Source organism: Heterocephalus glaber, unplaced genomic scaffold (genome assembly GCF_053883595.1).
Source record: "Heterocephalus glaber isolate CG9 unplaced genomic scaffold, H.glaber_assembly_v1.0 deba00001429, whole genome shotgun sequence".
Taxonomy (NCBI): Eukaryota; Metazoa; Chordata; class Mammalia; order Rodentia; family Bathyergidae; genus Heterocephalus; species Heterocephalus glaber.
In genome coordinates, this window is record NW_028258294.1 from 23,663,517 (window position 1) to 23,681,575 (window position 18,059).

The 18,059-nt window shown below is 37.3% G+C and overlaps 1 protein-coding gene across 1 annotated transcript in view; it reads left to right on the forward strand.

The window, feature by feature from the left end:
- Rab39a (RAB39A, member RAS oncogene family) overlaps window positions 1-16,380 on the forward strand; it is a 31,257-nt gene extending 14,877 nt beyond the window's left edge. The window contains exon 2 of the mRNA XM_004856509.3: window positions 11,767-16,380. Within this exon, the coding sequence (XP_004856566.1) occupies window positions 11,767-12,193 (427 nt within the window). The 3' untranslated portion in view covers window positions 12,194-16,380. The remainder of the gene's footprint in view (window positions 1-11,766) is intronic.
- Window positions 16,381-18,059: the final 1,679 nt, after the last annotated feature.

Sequence of the window (18,059 nt, forward strand, 5' to 3'; positions counted from 1 at the left end):
AGCACTCAGGAAGCTGAGGCAAGAGGATCACTGTGAGTTCAAGGCCAGCCTGGAATGCATAGCAAAACTTTGTCATGGGTCTGGGGATTTAGCTCAGTGGTTCCAGTGCCTGCTTTGCAAGCACAAGGTCCTGAGTTCAATCCCCGGTACTCAAAAAAAAAAAAACCAAAACTTTGTCTTAAAACACTTTTTAAAATGAGAAGATAGTGGTTTCGCCGCCTGCTGTGCAAGCACAAGGACCTGAGTTCGATCCCTGGTACCAAAAAAAAGAGATGATAGACCCCTGCAGGTGCACAGGAGGTGAGCTGCTCCCAGCACACAAGAGGAGGCTTCCAGGCCGCCATACCACCCCCACCAGCACACAGGAGGTGAGCCTCATGGGCGACAGCAGCAACCCCCCCCAACCCCCATCAAAATGAGAAAACACGTAAATAAGTCTCAAAACCAGACTTCCAGATCACCTACAGCAACCCCAAAGGGAAATGAGATGGAACACTCTGATACTCAACTACCTGGACTCCCTGAACTGACAACAAAAGAGGATCTGGAAAAAATGAAATCAGAAATAGTTTCTCAGATAAAAGCAGAGATTGTGCTCATAGTGCAAGACATGATTGATAAATCTAGAGAGGAACTCAGGACCCTGATGGAATCCCAACATAGGAAACAAATGGAATCCATAAAACAGATGCAAACAGATTTCTAGAGATTGAAAACTCCATTGAAAGTCTACACAGCAGAATGAGCCAATGTGAGGACAGAATTTCAGATATAGAAGATAAGATTGCAATTAGTGACCAGGAAAAGAAAAATTGCTTTAAAATTGTAAGGAACCACAAGAAATCAATCCAGCAGCTGCTAGATGATGCAAAGAAGAATAACACGAGACTGATTGGAATCAATGAAGAAACAGGAGAGAGCACAGATGACATGAAAAAAACTGTTCACAGAAGTGATGGCATAAAACTTCCCAAGCAGGGGAAAAGAACTTGACATACAGATAAGTGAGTCATATAGGACTCTAACTAGCTGTGATTAAAAAAAATCTACACATAGGCATATGATAGTTAAGATTCCAGAAACCCAACAGAGGAACAAAATTCTACAATCAGTGAAAGAAAAGAAACAAATCACATACAAAGGAAAGCCCCTCAGAATCACAGCAGACTTCTCAACTCAAACCCTCAAGGCAAGAAGAGCTTGGAGTGATGTATTTCAAGCCCTAAAAGAAAACAGCTTCCAAACCAGATTGATGTACCCTGCAAAATTATCTTTCAAAATTGATTGAGAGCCGGGGATTTAGCTCAGTGATTTCGCCGCCTGCTGTGCAAGCACAAGGACCTGAGTTCAATCCCCAGTAAAAAAAAAAAAAAATTGATTGAGAAATAAGATTCTTTCATGACAAAGAGCACCTTAGGAACTTCACGAATATCAAACCAGCACTCCAAAAAATTTTAGACAATATCCTAGGAAAAGACAACAAGGATCACAACTCCAGGAAGCCCAGCAGAACGAATCTGTTGGGTGCAACAAGAAATTAAATGAAAAGGGGGAGAATCCAACAAAAAGAAAAAGTCATGACAATGATAAGTCAATATGTATGAGTTATAACCATCAATGTTAATGGTCTAAATTCATCAATCAAAAGGAATAGACTGGCAGAATGGGTCAAGAGGCAAGATCCAACAATATGCTGCATACAAGAAACACACTTAATTCAAAAAGAAACTCATAGGCAGAAAGTTAAAGGGTGAAAAACAATACTCCATGTGACAGGAACCCCCCAAAAAAGCAGGAGTAGCTATCCTCTTTGCAGATCAAGTGGATTTCAAACAAAAATCTGAAACACTCTGGTCCCAAGAATTTCAGATAAGGGATACTTAACTTGTATGTACAAATCTGTTGTGAACCTGTGTTTTCATTCCTCTCAAGTAAAAACTTAAGAACAGGACTGTTGGTTTTTAACAGTAATACAAGAAATTTCTATATTGTTTTCCAAAATGGTTTTATCATTTTACGTTCACATTAGCAGTATTAGACAGTTCTAACTGGTTCACACCTAAGCTGACATTTGTTCTTTTAAAACGTTTAACTTCATCTCCCTAATGAATGTATAATACGATCTTCTTATTGTACTGATTAGTATTTTTCTGATTCTAGTTTTGCCCACCTTTCCTTATGCTATACTGGCTATTTATCATCTTCTTGTGTCTACTTTTTAATTGGTTTGTCTGTTAATGAGCTGTAAAAGTTCTTTATATATTCTGGTCGTAGCTTATATGCATTGTAAATATGGTCTGCTTAAGGACTACTTTTCATTTTAATGATGTCACTTAGAGTTCTAAATTTTGAAGGAATCTCATTTATCAATTTTTTTCTTTTATACATCATGTTTTTTGAGTCCTAGGAAGTTCTTGCCTACCCTAAATTCATAAACATTTTCCCTTATAATTTCTTCTTAAAGTTTTATACTTTTAGGGTTTCATATTTAGGTTCATAGATCCTTTCAAGTTATTTTTATGTATGGAAATAAAGGCTTGAGGTTAATTTTTTATATATGGATACCAGGTGTTCTAGTGCCATTTGCTGAAAACACTGTCTTTTCCTCAGCTCTTGAATTGAGTTTATGCTCTATAAAATGTTAATGTTAAATAATCTTTTAAAACTCAGAGGGCCATATATATGTGGTTCTATTTCTAGATTCTCTGTTTTATTCCAATGATCTATATGTCTTTCCTTACACCAACACTGCCTTGATTACTGTAGCTTTAGAGGAAGTCTTAAAATTATGTAATAAATGTCTTCCAATACTTTTTTTTTCTTTTTCTTTTTACTTTTCTAGGTCCTCTGTACTCCTACATAACTTTTAAATTTCAATATCCAATTCTTCATTTATGGCAAGTATACAAAGACCTGAATTGTTATATATACCTTGTGTTTTCTAATCCTGCTAAATTTAAATACAAGTTCTAGGGGCTCCTAAAGATTTCTTAGTATTTTCTCTGTAGATGATCATTTCATCTACATATAAAGATTTTGCTTCTACCTTGCCAATCCTATCCTAATTGTGTCATTTTATTGCCAGACTATTTTGGTTTAGGCCTATGTTTCAAAGTTTAACGGACAGATGAAGAGTAAGCATATCTGCCCTTGTTCCCCACTTTAAGGAGAAAGCATTGTATCTTCTCCATTCATATAAGGCCTTCTTGCTGGAAGTATGGAGTACATGTCTTTAATCTGTTGAGAAGATTCTGTTATACTTCTAGTCTCCTGACAGCTTTTACCATGAACAGCTGTAGAATTTAGTCCAATACTTTTTCTGCAACTACTGACAGGATCATATGGCTTTTTCCTTTCCTTTGTTAAAATGATAACTTATGGGGGTGGGTCTTCCAATGCTGAACCAACACTGCCATCCCTATAATAAAACCACTTTCTACATACTGCCAGATCTGACTTCTAATAGTCTGTTTTGTTAAACAAATTTCTATGTTCATACTTTTTTCTTCTATTATCTTTATCCAGTTTGATTTCCTAAAATGAAGGGAGAAGTGTTCCTTTTTTCTGCTTTAAATGTTTGATATAATTTATCAGTTAAAATGTATATGAGCCTGTTGTTGTCATATAGATAGAATTTCAAGCTAGGAATATACTTTCTTTAATAGGTGCTACTCAAATTTTATATTTCCTCCAGAGTTAGTTTCATTAATTTGTCTTCCAAGGTACTTCTTAGAAGTTGTCAAATTTATTTCAAAAAAGAGTTTTGTAACATGCTTTCTATACCCTTTTAAATTATGTAAAATCTGTGGTAATGTCTCCTAGATCTTGATATTGTAATTTTTTAAATGTATAATTGATGTTGGTAATAGGAAGAAAAGGTCTAAAGGAGCACGGAAAGTGGGAGGGGTAGGGGAAAGGAAAGAAGGGAAAAGAAAAAATATGAGAAAAGGAAAAAAATGGAAACAAAGTCTTTCCAAATAGGGAAGGGTGTAGGGCTTGAAGGGAAGGCAGGGGAAGGGGAACAAAATAAGAAGCAAGATACTCATGTAAAGGTACAAGTTCCCAATGATGAATGTAACTGTATTTTATTCCTAAAATGTACCAATAAACTTAATGGGAAAAAATAAAGTATCCCCAAAAGCAAAAAAAATTTAAAAAATACAAATGAAATGATAAGATAGATTTCATGCTATGTATTTTCACTACCATTTTAAAATTAAATTTACCTTTATAAACTGATATATAAAAACATGAAAGTTATACATATTTATGAGGTACCCTGTGATACTTTGATACACTATAATGTTTAAACCAAATTAAGCATATCTGTCTTCTCAAACATTTATCATTTCTTTATGGTGAAAACATTTAAAATCCTTTCTTTTGGCTTTTTGAAATATATGGTACATTATCTCTTGTCACAATTTTTTTTTAAGGATGAACCTTGAAAGTTATAAAATGCTAGCAACAAAACCAACCTGAAGACCTTAATTAAAAATGAAAGTTAGTAGAAGCATGTTTGAGGCATAGAGACTTATAGGAAGTGGGCTTGGAATGAAGCAAAAGAACCCATGTACTCTGCACAGGCAGAGCCACAAGAAGCTTGTGTGGTCCCCACAATACTTCTGCCTTTCCCTGCCTCTTCACCCACTCCTATACAAAACCCCCAAAGGCCAGTTGGCAGCCTCAGCTGCTAATTCAGTAGAAGCATCACAGGGTTCCCTAGTGAAAGCATTTCTCCCTTGAATGCTAAAACGTTTATGTCAGCAAAGTTCAGAGTCACAGGAATTAGAAGCAACAAAAAATTTTAGTGACTCATTAAGTGCAATTGTGAGAGGCACTGCCAACCCACTTTCACCCTTTGCTTCCCATACTATAGCTTCTGTTTATGGGAGAAAACACCACTTACTGCACTGCTCATGAACTGCTGTGGATCTTCAGCTACTTCTTTTTCGTCTCTTCCTCTGAGGGAAAAAAAAAAAAAAAAGCAGACAATTAGTAATGCCACTAGAAGCTCCACAGATGGCGGGGGGGGTCCTTTTGCCACTAATCTTCAAATTCACCACAGAGTGGGGCTGTGAATGCTAACATATTTAGAACTATTGGTAAGGCAGGTTTGGATTTTTTTCTATTTAATTATAGCAAAACCCAAATAAGGTAATGGATTCAAAACGTACCACAGGAGTAGGTGTGCTGGGTGTGTGAGCCATGCTACTACCAGGTTCATGCAGATCCAACCCCATACTCTTGCTTATCTGTGTGACTTTTGCTTGGTGACCAAGCTGCAGACTGGTGAATCAGAGAACATTCAACTCACGGTGAGCATTCAGATTGCACAGTCATTTGATGCTTTATGGCCAGGCATTTAGTCTATCAAAGCCAAGTAATAAGCCAGGGACTGTTTCTCAAAAGTGTAATAGCCTTTGACAAAGAGGATGCCTTAATTCCAAAGTGCCACTCCTGTAATTGTCTAGTGGAGACATCCCTGCACATAATAGAGCATCTTAGGCTGCTATAGGCACTTTAAACAGGTATCATTAGGTCCAATGGCCCATGAGCCAAATGGCCAAGTTGTTTGCATTGTAGCTTAGACCAATCAAAGGACTTCTCTTGTTTTCAGCCATTTTTTCTTTTCTTTTTCTTTTTTGTTTGTTCATTTATTTTGAAACAGGGTCTTGCTCTGTAGCCAAGACTGACCTTGAACCCTTGGGGATCACCCTGCCTCAGCCTCGAAAGTGCTGGGATTATAGGTGTGTGCCATCATGCCCAGCACTTTCAGCCCTGTTAAAACTAGTAGCCTTTTGGGAGCCAGGGATTTAGCTCAGTGGTTCTGCCGCCTGCCTCACAAGTGCAAGGTCCCGAGTCTGAGTCAGAGAAGCACATTATATACTATACTATACAAGTTTCCTCAAGAATTCAAAAACGCCCATCAAATATTATGGATTTTCTTCTTGGTAGGGGGCACAAGATACTATAACTTACCTTCTTTGGTTTCATCAACATGCTCCTGATTTAAGGGTCCCCTTCTTCTAGAAACTTCACAGAGATATTGGCCACTATATTTTCATTTGATGTATCGTGTGTGTGTGTGTGTGTGTGTATACACACATGTGTGTGCTTTTTTTGAGACAGGTCTCACTTTGTAGTTTAGGCTTGCCTTGAACTCACAATGATCCTCTTGCCTCAGCTTCCTGAGTGCTGGAATTATAGGCATGTGCCACCACGCCCACCTTTGATATATCTTTAGAATGTATATATTTCTGAAAATGTATTCACCATTCCACCAATACTAATAATGCTCAAAGCAACTCAGCAACCTGAGTGTGAGAACATAAGACCACACTCTTTTTTTGAACTACTATTATCTCTTTCCTTCAAATTTCCTTTCTCTCTCTCTCTCCTTCCCTCCCTCCCTTCCTCTTTCTCTCTCTTCCTCTTTCATTTTTCCTATTTCCCCAACAGTTCTATACATGATTCCGAAAAAATCAATCATTCATTAAGTCACTAAGATGTAATAAGTACTCACCATGCATCAGGGACTTGAAAACCACTGGGTATTCAGCAAGGAGCAAAATAGACATGGCACCTGCCTGGTTCTCATAGTTAGCAAGCCAGTGCCTGCATCCAGAAAGGAGAGAGAAAGACTATTATGTAAGAATACTGACCTTGAATACAGTTATCCTGCCCACTGATCTGAGAAAGAGACTCTACCAAACGCCATTTTTCCCTCTGTAGGGGAATAAAATGGTAAAATGTTCCTCCAGTTCTCTTGTGCAGAGAGAAAGGTTGAATGGAAATTTCACTTCTTCCTAAATGTGAGGAAAGAGGAAGAGTTTCTCCTAATATTAGCAGTATCTCAACAGTGTTGGGTGCCCTCTTGGGGTTGGTTATATTTAATTCATAGTGACACAGCTTGCCTGGGTTGAGTGACTTTCCCCAGAAACGTTCAGCTGCATTCTGGACTGATACAGAGATAGTGTTTTCCCAAATGAATATGACAGAGAGAGAGGGACTTGGGAACTGGAGGGCTATTTCCACAGAGCAATTATAATGATATCTCACAGAACCTAAGATGTAGAATAATGTGCAGATAGGTGGACCTGACCCACAAGCTCTGCAGAGTTAATTCCCCCATAACAAACACAAGACCTGATTGAAATCCATTTATTTCTTTTCTTTCCCTTTCTTTTCTTCCCTTTCCTCTAGCTCCTCCTCCCAATTTTTTTCTTTTCATTCACTGAGATTTTCAAGGCCCAGAAGGAAATAGATATAAGGTAACATGTAACAAGATAATAGGGCCAGGGATTTAGCTCAGTGGCACTGTGCCTGCCTCACAAGCACAAGGTCATGAGTTCAATCCCCGGTACCAAAATTTAAAAAAAAAAACCCAAGATATTATCACTTAGAAAGAATCGTTATTCATCATCAACTCTTAAGTTCTTTACAAGGAAAACTCTCCACCTAGTTCCTTTAGAATCTTCTCCCTACCTCCTCATAATACCTTCAAGAACTTCTAGAGACCTAAGGGGAAAAGGTCCAGAGAGAAACAGGTTATTTCCTCACTACTTTGGCAAGACCTGCATTCCAAGTCAAGTTTTTTATTTGAAGACCTGTCTCTTCTCTCACATGATTGATAGCAGAAATGCCCAGTTGTTTTAGGGTACAACTAGATCTGACTTTCAAGCTTAAAAGATTAGATTCTAGCTGGGTGTGGTGGCACACGCCTGTGATCCCAGCACTCGGGAGACAGAGGCAGGAGGATCACCACAGTTCAAGGCCAGGCTGGACTACATACTAAGTTCAGGCCCAGTCTGAACTACAAAATGAGACCCTGTCTCAAAAAACCAAAAGGAAAAAAAAAGATCAGAATTCTAAACATAATGTCCTGACCCAATACAGAAACTAGAGATCAAGTGGGCAAGGGATTTAGCTCGGTGGTTCCACTGCCTACCTCTCAAGCGCAAGGTCCTGAGTTCAATCCAGGGTACCAAAGAAAAAAGAAACTAGAGATCAAATTATTGCATTGAAAATGATAGATGTCTTATCAAGACCTTTTATTCCAACTAATTATTGATAAGGATCATTTTATAAAGTATATTACATATACTTTGCTATGGTTTTATTCTACAAAACTTTGCCAACTAGATTCCAGATGGATTTTAAAAATTAAATACAGGCTGGGTACATGATGCACACTTGTAATTTCAGATATTTGGGCAGCTGAGGCAGGAGGATAAAAAGTTCAAGAACAGCCTGGGGAGCATAATGAGACCCTGGCTCAAAATAAGAATTAAGAAGGGCTGGGAATGTGTGAAAGCCCTGGGTTCAATCTCTAGTAGCAAAAACAAAACAAAAAAAAGCACTAGAAAACATGTTATTTCCTATAGTGTGAGGTGTGCCTCTGCATAAATAAAAACATTTCAGTATTGAGTTTTCAACTACAGAATTGTGTTTTTAAAAATTAAATGTCATGGGGGGGGAATGCTGAAGACTTGATGCAGAATAAATTGAAGCTTTCAGTCAACTAACATAGCCTTAGTTAGGTTTCTCTTATGACAGGGCCCATCTTTCTAAATGCATGTATGTGAAGATAAGTGGTAAAGGATAACAAATTAATTATGCCTCACAATTTTTATAAGGCAATGAACTGCATTATTCTTAGCCTGCCAAAGATAGTGATAGACTTTTTTTTTTATTAATTTCTGTGCCATACTGTAGCCCTCAAGAAAACCTTGTTAGAAACAGTCACTTGGGAACCTTTTAGGAATTCTGAAGAGAAACTGGGAGGAAGGAAGAATAGAAAGGAATAGTAAAATATTTGCTTCACACTCCAACAACAAAGGTGTTTGTGGTATTGGGTCACTGAACTGAGCCGTGGTTTCAGCAGTGAGGACAATGGAGATTTAGGAAGTTGGAGCATGAAGAACTGCAGACACCCCACTGGCCCTTCAAAAGGCTGGGGTGCATCAGCCAGGTGATCAGATCAGTTTGAGTGAGGAGCGGGACAACTTGGAAACTGACACAAGTTCCCTGGCTCACATGACAGTTAGCACTTCCCCCTCTGACTAATCCAATATAATAAACATTTAATTATATCTCTCATTTACCAAGCAATATGATTATTAGTACATAGGTTAAAAAATGTTTGGCCCTCAAGGGGAGTGAAATTGAGTAGCAGACATACCAGCAAATCTGATCAAGACATTATAAAAGTCGGTATAATCATAAGGGCAGTATGCTAACAGTTCAACAGACTTAGAAGGCATGCCTAAGAAAGGTCAGTGGCAGGAAAGGCTTCTCAGATAATATGATTTTTTTTTTGACAAGGTGTCACTATGTAGTCCAAGCTGGCCTCAAACTCATGATCCTCCTGCTTCAGCCTCACAAGTGCTCAGATTACAAGCTGAAATGATATGATCTTGAAATGACTATTAAAGGAGCAGTAGGAGTTTGCTAGATAGAAAAGGGGTTGAAGATATTCTAGGTAGAGCAAGCAACACAAGTAAGTGCAAGAAACATAAATAAGGGCTGGCATATAGCTTGGTGGTAGAGCACTTGCCTGGTATGCACAAGGTCCTGGATTAAATCCCCAGTATCAAGGAAGGGGAAAGACAGGAAAGGAGGGAGGGAGGGAGGCAAACCCTGCCATCTTGCCTCATGATTCAGCCAGGAAACAGATGGCACAATTGTAGAATAACTAAAAAGAGCTTAATGAAGTGACTGTTTCCAAAGATGTCAAGGGCACCAAAAAGATTGCTGACACATCCAGGAACAGCAACAGTGGGAAGCCACTAACCACTTGCCTAGAAGAGGCAAGGAAGGAGAATGTATCATCAAAATCTGGTGACAAGGCTGAGGCAGGAGGATCTTGAGTTCAAATGTAGCCTGGGCTACATACCCAGTTGCTGTCTAAAAAAAAAAAAAGCCAGGTGACAGCCTAGCTATGGGAGACGCACTCCCCCAACAGTAATCTTGACTAGACGCAGAAGAATACAACCACAGCCCAACAGAGACAAAAAGGGGGAGAGGTATTGTGATGGCTGTGTCTAGATATCCCCAAAGCCTCATGTAGTCATAGGTGGGGCTTTTCGGAGGTGCCTGGGTCTAGGGTGTGTGCTGCTTGGATTAAGGATGTGATGCTGGAATTCATTCATGGTGCGATGCTAGGATTAAGGCTACCCCACTCTAGGTGTGAGTATGGTGGGTGGCCTGGATAGGATATAAGGGACAGAAAGAGGTTCGCTGCTGGTCACTTGTAGCTTGCTTCTTGCTGCTTTTCTGCCTTCTGCCTGCCATGAACTGTTTCTCCTCCATGATGCCCCTCTTCTATGCCACCCTGCCTTGGAGCCAGCTGACTATGAATTGAAACTTCTACAAACTGTGAGCCAAATAAACCTTTCCTCCTTTAAATTTTGGCATTGGGTATTTTGTCTCAACAATGAGAAAAGTAAATAAGACAGATACCCTGATTTCTCTTTCCCCCAGTGTCCAGCCATTAACCCCTCTGGGCTGTACCCCACTGCAAGGCAGAGGGCAAGGGAATTCAGGGAAGCTTTCTTGTACAGACAAGCTTCCTGAGATCTGGAGCAGAGTGGAGGCTAGATCTGGGGGAGCAGAGAATCATTCCTTAGCACATCTCACGTTCATATCCAGGTCCAAACAATATTCTGGTTCTTGAACTGGTTTAACATAAGAATAGACCTGTAACTAACACTGGAACAAGTCTGTCTTAGTTGGTACAAATTTCCTTAGAACAAAGGACTTAAACAATGGAAATTCATTTTTCATTGTTTTGTAGGCTGGAAGTCAGGTGAGATCAGGGTGCCAGCATTGTCAAGTTCTGGTGAGGGCCTCTTCTGGGTTGCAGACATCCATCTTGTAACCATACACTGTACAAAGAACAACAGAGAGCCCTCTAGTGTCTCTTTTCTAAGGTCACTGATCTCATTCATGAAGACTTCACCTCACAACCTGGATTACATCGCAAAGGCCTTAGCTTCTAACACCATCATATTAGGGATTGGGATTTCAACACAACAGTTGTAAGGAACACACATTCAGTCCATGATACTGTCCTGATTTTCCTAAACCGTTAGAGGAGGGGTTTGAATTACATGACAAGAAGAGATTCTTAAGATCTGGTCTGCTGTGCAATCCCTGCCCTTCTCCAATCCTTTTTTTTTTTTTTTTTTTTGGTACTGGGGATCGAACTCAAGACCTTGTCCTTACAAGGCAGGCTCAGTGCCACTGAGCTAAATCCCTGGCCCTTCTCCAATCCTTCTGTATGCCTACTTTTAACCATGAAGGTATAAAATTATTCAATGGATATTTAAAAACAAGTAATCATAAGACAATGCAAGATGACATACCATATAAGTGCTTATGTACCTATCTAAACATTACTAATTCATTTATTTATTTTAGACAAGGTCTCACTATGTAGTTCAGTCTGACCTTGAACTCACTATGAAGCCCAGGCTGGCCTAGAGCTCATGGTGATCCTCCTGCCTCAGCCTCCTGAGTGCTGGGTTTACAGACAATGCGCTACTACACCCTGCCTAACCATTACTACTTTAACTTTCTGGTAAACAGGTTTACATATTAGTCTCATAAAATAGTGTTCATTTACAACACTTCATATTTAATTTTAAATTCTAGTTAAATCACATTTAACTAGGTATTTTCAAATTTTATTATGGTGTTACATTGTTTGAAGGAGGGAAAAATAACATGTCCTTATACAGCCTGTTTCTCTTTATTTTTCAGATCAATAACTCGATCCTATTATCGCAACTCAGTTGGTGGATTTTTAGTATTTGACATTACTAACCGACGATCTTTTGAACATGTGAAAGATTGGCTAGAAGAAGCAAAAATGCATGTACAGCCATTTCAGATTGTATTTCTGCTGGTGGGACACAAATGCGATTTAGCTTCACAACGTCAAGTCACAAGGGAAGAAGCTGAAAAACTGTCTGCAGACTGTGGAATAAAGTATATAGAAACCTCTGCCAAAGATGCAACAAACATTGAGGAATCCTTCACAATCTTGACCCGAGACATTTATGAACTTATTAAAAAGGGAGAAATTTGTATTCAGGATGGTTGGGAAGGGGTTAAAAGTGGTTTTGTTCCAAATACTGTGCATTCTTCTGAGGAAGCAGTGAAGCCCAGGAAAGAGTGCTTCTGTTGACTTCAAAAAAGCCAAAGAAGTAACCAGAACAGATTTGTGTCATTTCAGGATAACTACCAACATTAACAGCAGAGTGTGCAATGAAAGCATTTTAAAAAGTTATAAACCCGCACTAACACTATTTTGTAAGCTTTTTGATTCAGAGCATTGTGCTTAAGTGTTACACTACCGAATTGGGTATTTTGCTAAATTATCGGGCAAAGCTGACAACTTTATCAAAACTGGAATATCTACATAATTTCTTACATTTTCATTTTGTTAGCATATATCTGACCTCAGTGTTCAGATATGTTAATATCCACTTTTCTTAGATTTTTGTAAACATATAGTCTGGTTAAAAATTTTTTATCAGGAGTTATATTCTCTTCAGTTACTATTGAATAATGATGTGTATTTAAAAGTAAACTGTTTATGTGCAAAGTAAACAATCTCAGAAATATTGACTAGGAATAAAATAGCAATTTCTTGTTTAAAGCACCAAGTTTTTTACCATTCTCAGAAATACTTATCTTCCCTTACTCTTGCTTGAACATAAGAAAATAAGTTTTATACTCATTTTTGTTACCTAATTTATTGCTCCTGAAAATTTTATGTTTTATAAGATATCTAAGGATTCAAACAAAATATTTTAGGCAAATATTTGAAAACAACAAAAAGGACCACTCAGAAGCAAATGTTTTGATGTTATAGTATACTGTCCAAATTTAGGCAAAAAAACCAAAATTTATTTATATACTGACTTTTTTTTAAAATACAGTTTACTTTGAACTATCATCAAAATTATCAATATAGCAATAGAATGTTTTTAGTAACAGCATTTTTGTCCAAGTAAATTTTTTAATTTTCCCATTTCCAACATAAGAGTGTACAAAAGTTTTTTCTGGACAATGAAAATGAGTTACTAGATCCTTGATAGATTTAGCATTCAAACAGGATTTTACAATCTTATGAGTACAAGGGAAGATAGAATAATCAGTTAAGGAAATAAAATGACTTGCAAGTTTCCTAATTTTTTAAAACTCCTCCCTTGGAAGGAACCTTTAGATCACAATGTCAAGTATTTTATAACATAAGTGTCTGCTCTGATCTGTAAATTGTTACTAAGTACAAAGGGGCACCAAATGAAGGTACCTTTTTGGAATCACGACTTTTTTTGCTCTTTGCTTTGTGCTGTTAAACTATAGTTGTTTAATTTGTTTGAAAACCAAAATGGTACAGTACAAAGAATACTAAACAAGAAATCCAAAAACCTAGTTCTAAACTTGCCTTGGCTGTTCCAAAATTTGACTATGAGGAAGGATGTCAGTTGATCTCTTTAAGCATCATTTTTCTCATCTGTAAAATGGGACAAGTAACCCATTTATTGAGCTTTATGAAGTTACTTTGAGAATCAAGTGAATCATGTGGGGAAAAAAGCTTTGTAAACAGAGAAAGCATTATACGATGTGAGATTGGCGTCAGCTTCTCGTGGACCTCCCATTATATTTATAGTGGGTGAGAACTTGGTTTTCTCATGTTCTTTCTTTTCATTTGTGTGCAGAAGGAGCTGAAGATACATGTTTTCATGGACCTAGGAAGAATTCTTGGTTGGTGTTTACCCTTTGCCCTTTTATCCTGAACCACTCCTTCTCCAAAGCAGAAATGATAGAGGGGGAAATTCGTGGAGAATTAATTCAATCAAAAATCATGCTTGAATGTGGTTTTTTGTGCACTTTTCAAATAGATGTTTAATTGTATTATCAAACACTTTTTCATTTTCTAGTTTCATGTATTTCTAGTAGTGCTTATGAAAAGAAGAATATAAATGACAATGGACTATAAAATTTCTGAATATTTAGTGTCAACTTTTTTAATACCCTTAGGTTAACATTACATAAGTGAATTCAAACTATAGTTGGTCAGATGGAAAAATACAAATACCTGTCCCCCAAAATGTGAAGTCTATTTTTGCTGCTACAATTTAAAATCTTATATTACAATCTTCCATCAGTTCAGAATGGCATAAGCTCAAATATTGTATATCTAACAGTAGCTTAAAGTACAGTCCACCTGTGCCTGCTAGTAAAGTTAAGCAGCTAAAATATAAAATGTGATTTAACTTTCAGTGGACAACTTTTATAATACTTACATTGGATGAGACTAATATTTGGACTAAGGGATATGCTGTATTCCCAGATTTAGCATAGAATTAAGGAACTAGAGAAACAAATAGGAAGACAAAGCCCCAAAAAGTTGGTATGTGAATAAATATAAGCAAGCCTAGAACTCTAGTCTTTTAAAACTTGGATTGCCATGCTCTGTTGTGTGTATGCACACGTGTGTACATATGGATACACTTGAGAGATGTAAAAGAATGGGGAAATATGATCTAACTGAATCAACAAGATAGTAAAATTGGGCTAAATCATTTTTATGTTTTAGAGGAGCTGTTTGTGGGAAAACAGTCATATGGTGAATGATGACTACAAAGATTTGAGTTTTTAGACAAGATTGCCAAACATCTGTATACCCTTAGCCAGATATCTTTATCCATATATATAATAGCTGATTTATTTTTTTAGACATCATAGAGAATATGGTAAATAGTAAATATTAGTAAAAATATTTACTCCAGGAAAATCATTTTGACTAAATTTCTTAGAAATCAGATGTACTGGATTTTATATTAAAATCACTGGGCTTAAAATTTATTTAATTTAGAAGTTGGAGATGTAGGTCAATGGTAGTGTTTACTCAGGGCCCTGCATATGATCCCCAGCACCACACACCAAAAATATATATACATATTTAATTTAAACTTAACCATGCTTAAATTAAAAATGTAAAACAAATAATATAACAAATTACCAAATATTTTAAGTTTGTGTAATCTTTAAAAAGAAATGAAAAACTGTCCAACTGTACAGGAAACTTGCCCCTGATAGAAATTTCTCATCTTGAGCTGCATTAACATTTCCAGTACATATAGTGATGAGACAGTTTATTAAATGGTCCACCTCAACCACAATTTTTAAGTAATCAGAATGCTTTTAGATATGGCCTTTATATGCATAACAGTAGCAAACAAGATTTCTTGAGTCTGAAAACTTAAGAGTTTACTCTAGGTTTCCAAAAGCATGAAGCCCTCCATGACGTGTGTGTGTGTGTGTGTGTGTGTGTGTGTGTGTGTGAACCAAAATGATCTTTTATATTATTGTTAAGATAACTTTATCAAAATAAAGTCTTTTTATCAAACTTTACATCATTAAGAAATTGAGTCTATGGATTAATAAAATCACTTTAAGAGTATTTTTGTCAGGTTTTATACTGCTCTTGGTTCAATTAAAAGCCAAGTTTCCATTAACTTCAGAGTGCACTGGGTTTGAATAATTCCTTGGGTCTTACATAGTAAGAACTCACAAGACTAAAGGTCCATTTCATAAGCTTACTCACTTGATTCCCAGGAACCACCTGGAAAGATTTAGCTTGAAAATGCAAAGAAGACATAATCTTTAGGAGAGAAAATAAACAACTACCAAGTATTTAGAGTTAGATCCTTTGTATTTTAAAATAGTACATTCTCAGCTTTAAGCTAAGTCTTGGAGATTTCATGATTGATAAGTAGCCATCTCTGCTTTAGAATCTTTCTAAATCTCAGTGTTTTCACCAAGCTTTCCTAAGCAACCAATTTTCACCTGGTTGTGAAATAATAAACAACAAATTCTCCTAAATCTGAGTAAACTGCTGCATGGCCTGTTATTCCTATAATGTTAATAACTGATGCAAGTAGACACATGAATGATGAGCTGTGACAATCTATATCAATCTTTACACAATCTAATTCACTTACTGCACATAATCATGGTAGAAAATAAGTGAAAAAGAAAATTTTGAAGTTATGAAAAATTAGCATACCTTGTTATCTCCCTGAGTAATTTTTTGTCTTTTTAAAAATAGTGCCTAGGGCCAGGGATTTAGCTCAGTGGTTCCGCTGCCTGCCTTGCAGGCGCAAGGACCTGAGTTCAATCCCCGGGACCAAAAAAAAAAAAAAAAAAAAATAGTGCCTAATACATTGTCTTGCCTATGTGACATTCAGTAACTATGAATTGATGGTTATTATTTTGAGTTAATCCTATTAAATGTGAGTTTTACACACTTGATTGCAATTTAAAATCCCATCAAAGAATAAACATGTTTTTCTATCATCATTTCTTGGCATTTTTATTTTTCAGAATGACAACCAGTGGAAATAAGATATGGTATAAACTTTTCAGTGTGTCATTAATGTTATTTGATTTTAAGTAATGAATAAAAAGAATGAGAATAAGATTGTCACAAGATTATTACATTATTCATCTTTCGCTCTTTAGTGGTGCTAAAACAAAAGCAACCGTTTAGCTGCAATTGCACCTGTGTATGTATTCACAAGTAAATTTCAAATTCAGAGATCTGCAATTCCATATACATTGCATTAGACTGTGGGACAAAACTCCATAACCAAACTATTTACATAGCAAAATGTGTAAGGAAAAGAGATAAGTGATGTGTCATTGAGTTCAGGTCAGTTTTTGCTGCCAAATGCGTCATAAAAAGAATTTTATTGCTGAGTGCAGTGATGTGTGCCTTAATTTCAGCTACTCAGGAGGCTGAGGCAGACTCAACCCTGCCTCAAAAACTAAAAGAATGAAAAAGAGCTGGGGATGTAGTGGTAGACCTAGCAAGTGCAAAGCCCTGATTCAAGCCCCAAAATCTCCAAAAAAGGGAAAAATTTTAGAATTTCAGGTACTTACGGATTTCAGAATTGTGGAAAGGAATCCTGGCTAGGTACTATCCCTTAGGAGATATTTTGGAATTTGTGACTTTTCTCTAGTTGGTTCATCTTTGTCCTGCTTCAGCCTTGCACATAGTAGGAGCTAATTAAATTTTGAATTCATCTGTTTGATCACCTCTGCACATATAGCCAATCACACAGGCAGAATGTTTACAACAGTGCTTGGCACATAGTAAGCACTTGATAAATGTCACCTTTTAGTATTATAACCACCAAGTTTTCAACAAGCCAGTTGTAATCTCCATAGTTAGCCAGAAATGAATTGTTGTTAATAGCCATCTTGCTAGTCATTTCTAATGGTCACAATTCTTTGAAATGATCTCCTAGAGTCAGAAAAAAACTGCTTTAGTATTAGCCAAGTGTGGTGGTGTACACCTGCAATCCCAGCACTCTGGGAGGCTGAAGCAGGAGGATGACAAGTTTGAGCCCAGCCAGGGCAACTTAACAAGATTGTCTGGGCATGGAGGTGCATGCCTGTAATTCCAGCAATCAGGAGGTGAGGCAGAAGCCAGCTTGGGATATTTAGTGAGTTCAAGGCCATCCTGAAGTACATAGCCACACCTTATCTCAAAAGAGGGGGGGCACGGTATGTAGCTTAGTGCAAAGGCCCTGGATTCAATCCCCAGTTCTCTCTCTCTCTCTCTCTCTCTCTCTCTCTCTCTCTCTCTCTCTCTCTCTCTCTCTCTCTCATACACACACACACACACACACACACACACACACACACACACACACAGAGCTTTAGTACTGCCCTGAAGGGCATGCAAAGGATGACACAGCTCCTGGGGATTGTCAGTGCTCAACAATTCAACAATAGCACCCAAGCCACTGGACAAGTGCTCAAATGAGTGTGGACTAACACATCGCAGCACTTGAAATAGTCACCACAGGAACAGTTAGTATGGTGAGGACTGTGAGTCAGAGGATCAGGCTCCTTAGTTTACATAAAATGATTAACAGTGGCATTTTTTTAAAAGTTTTTTTCTTTTTACTACAAGTATGTACTAATAATAATTTTTTAAAGGTTTTTTTTAGCTGTGTGTAGTGGCACACACT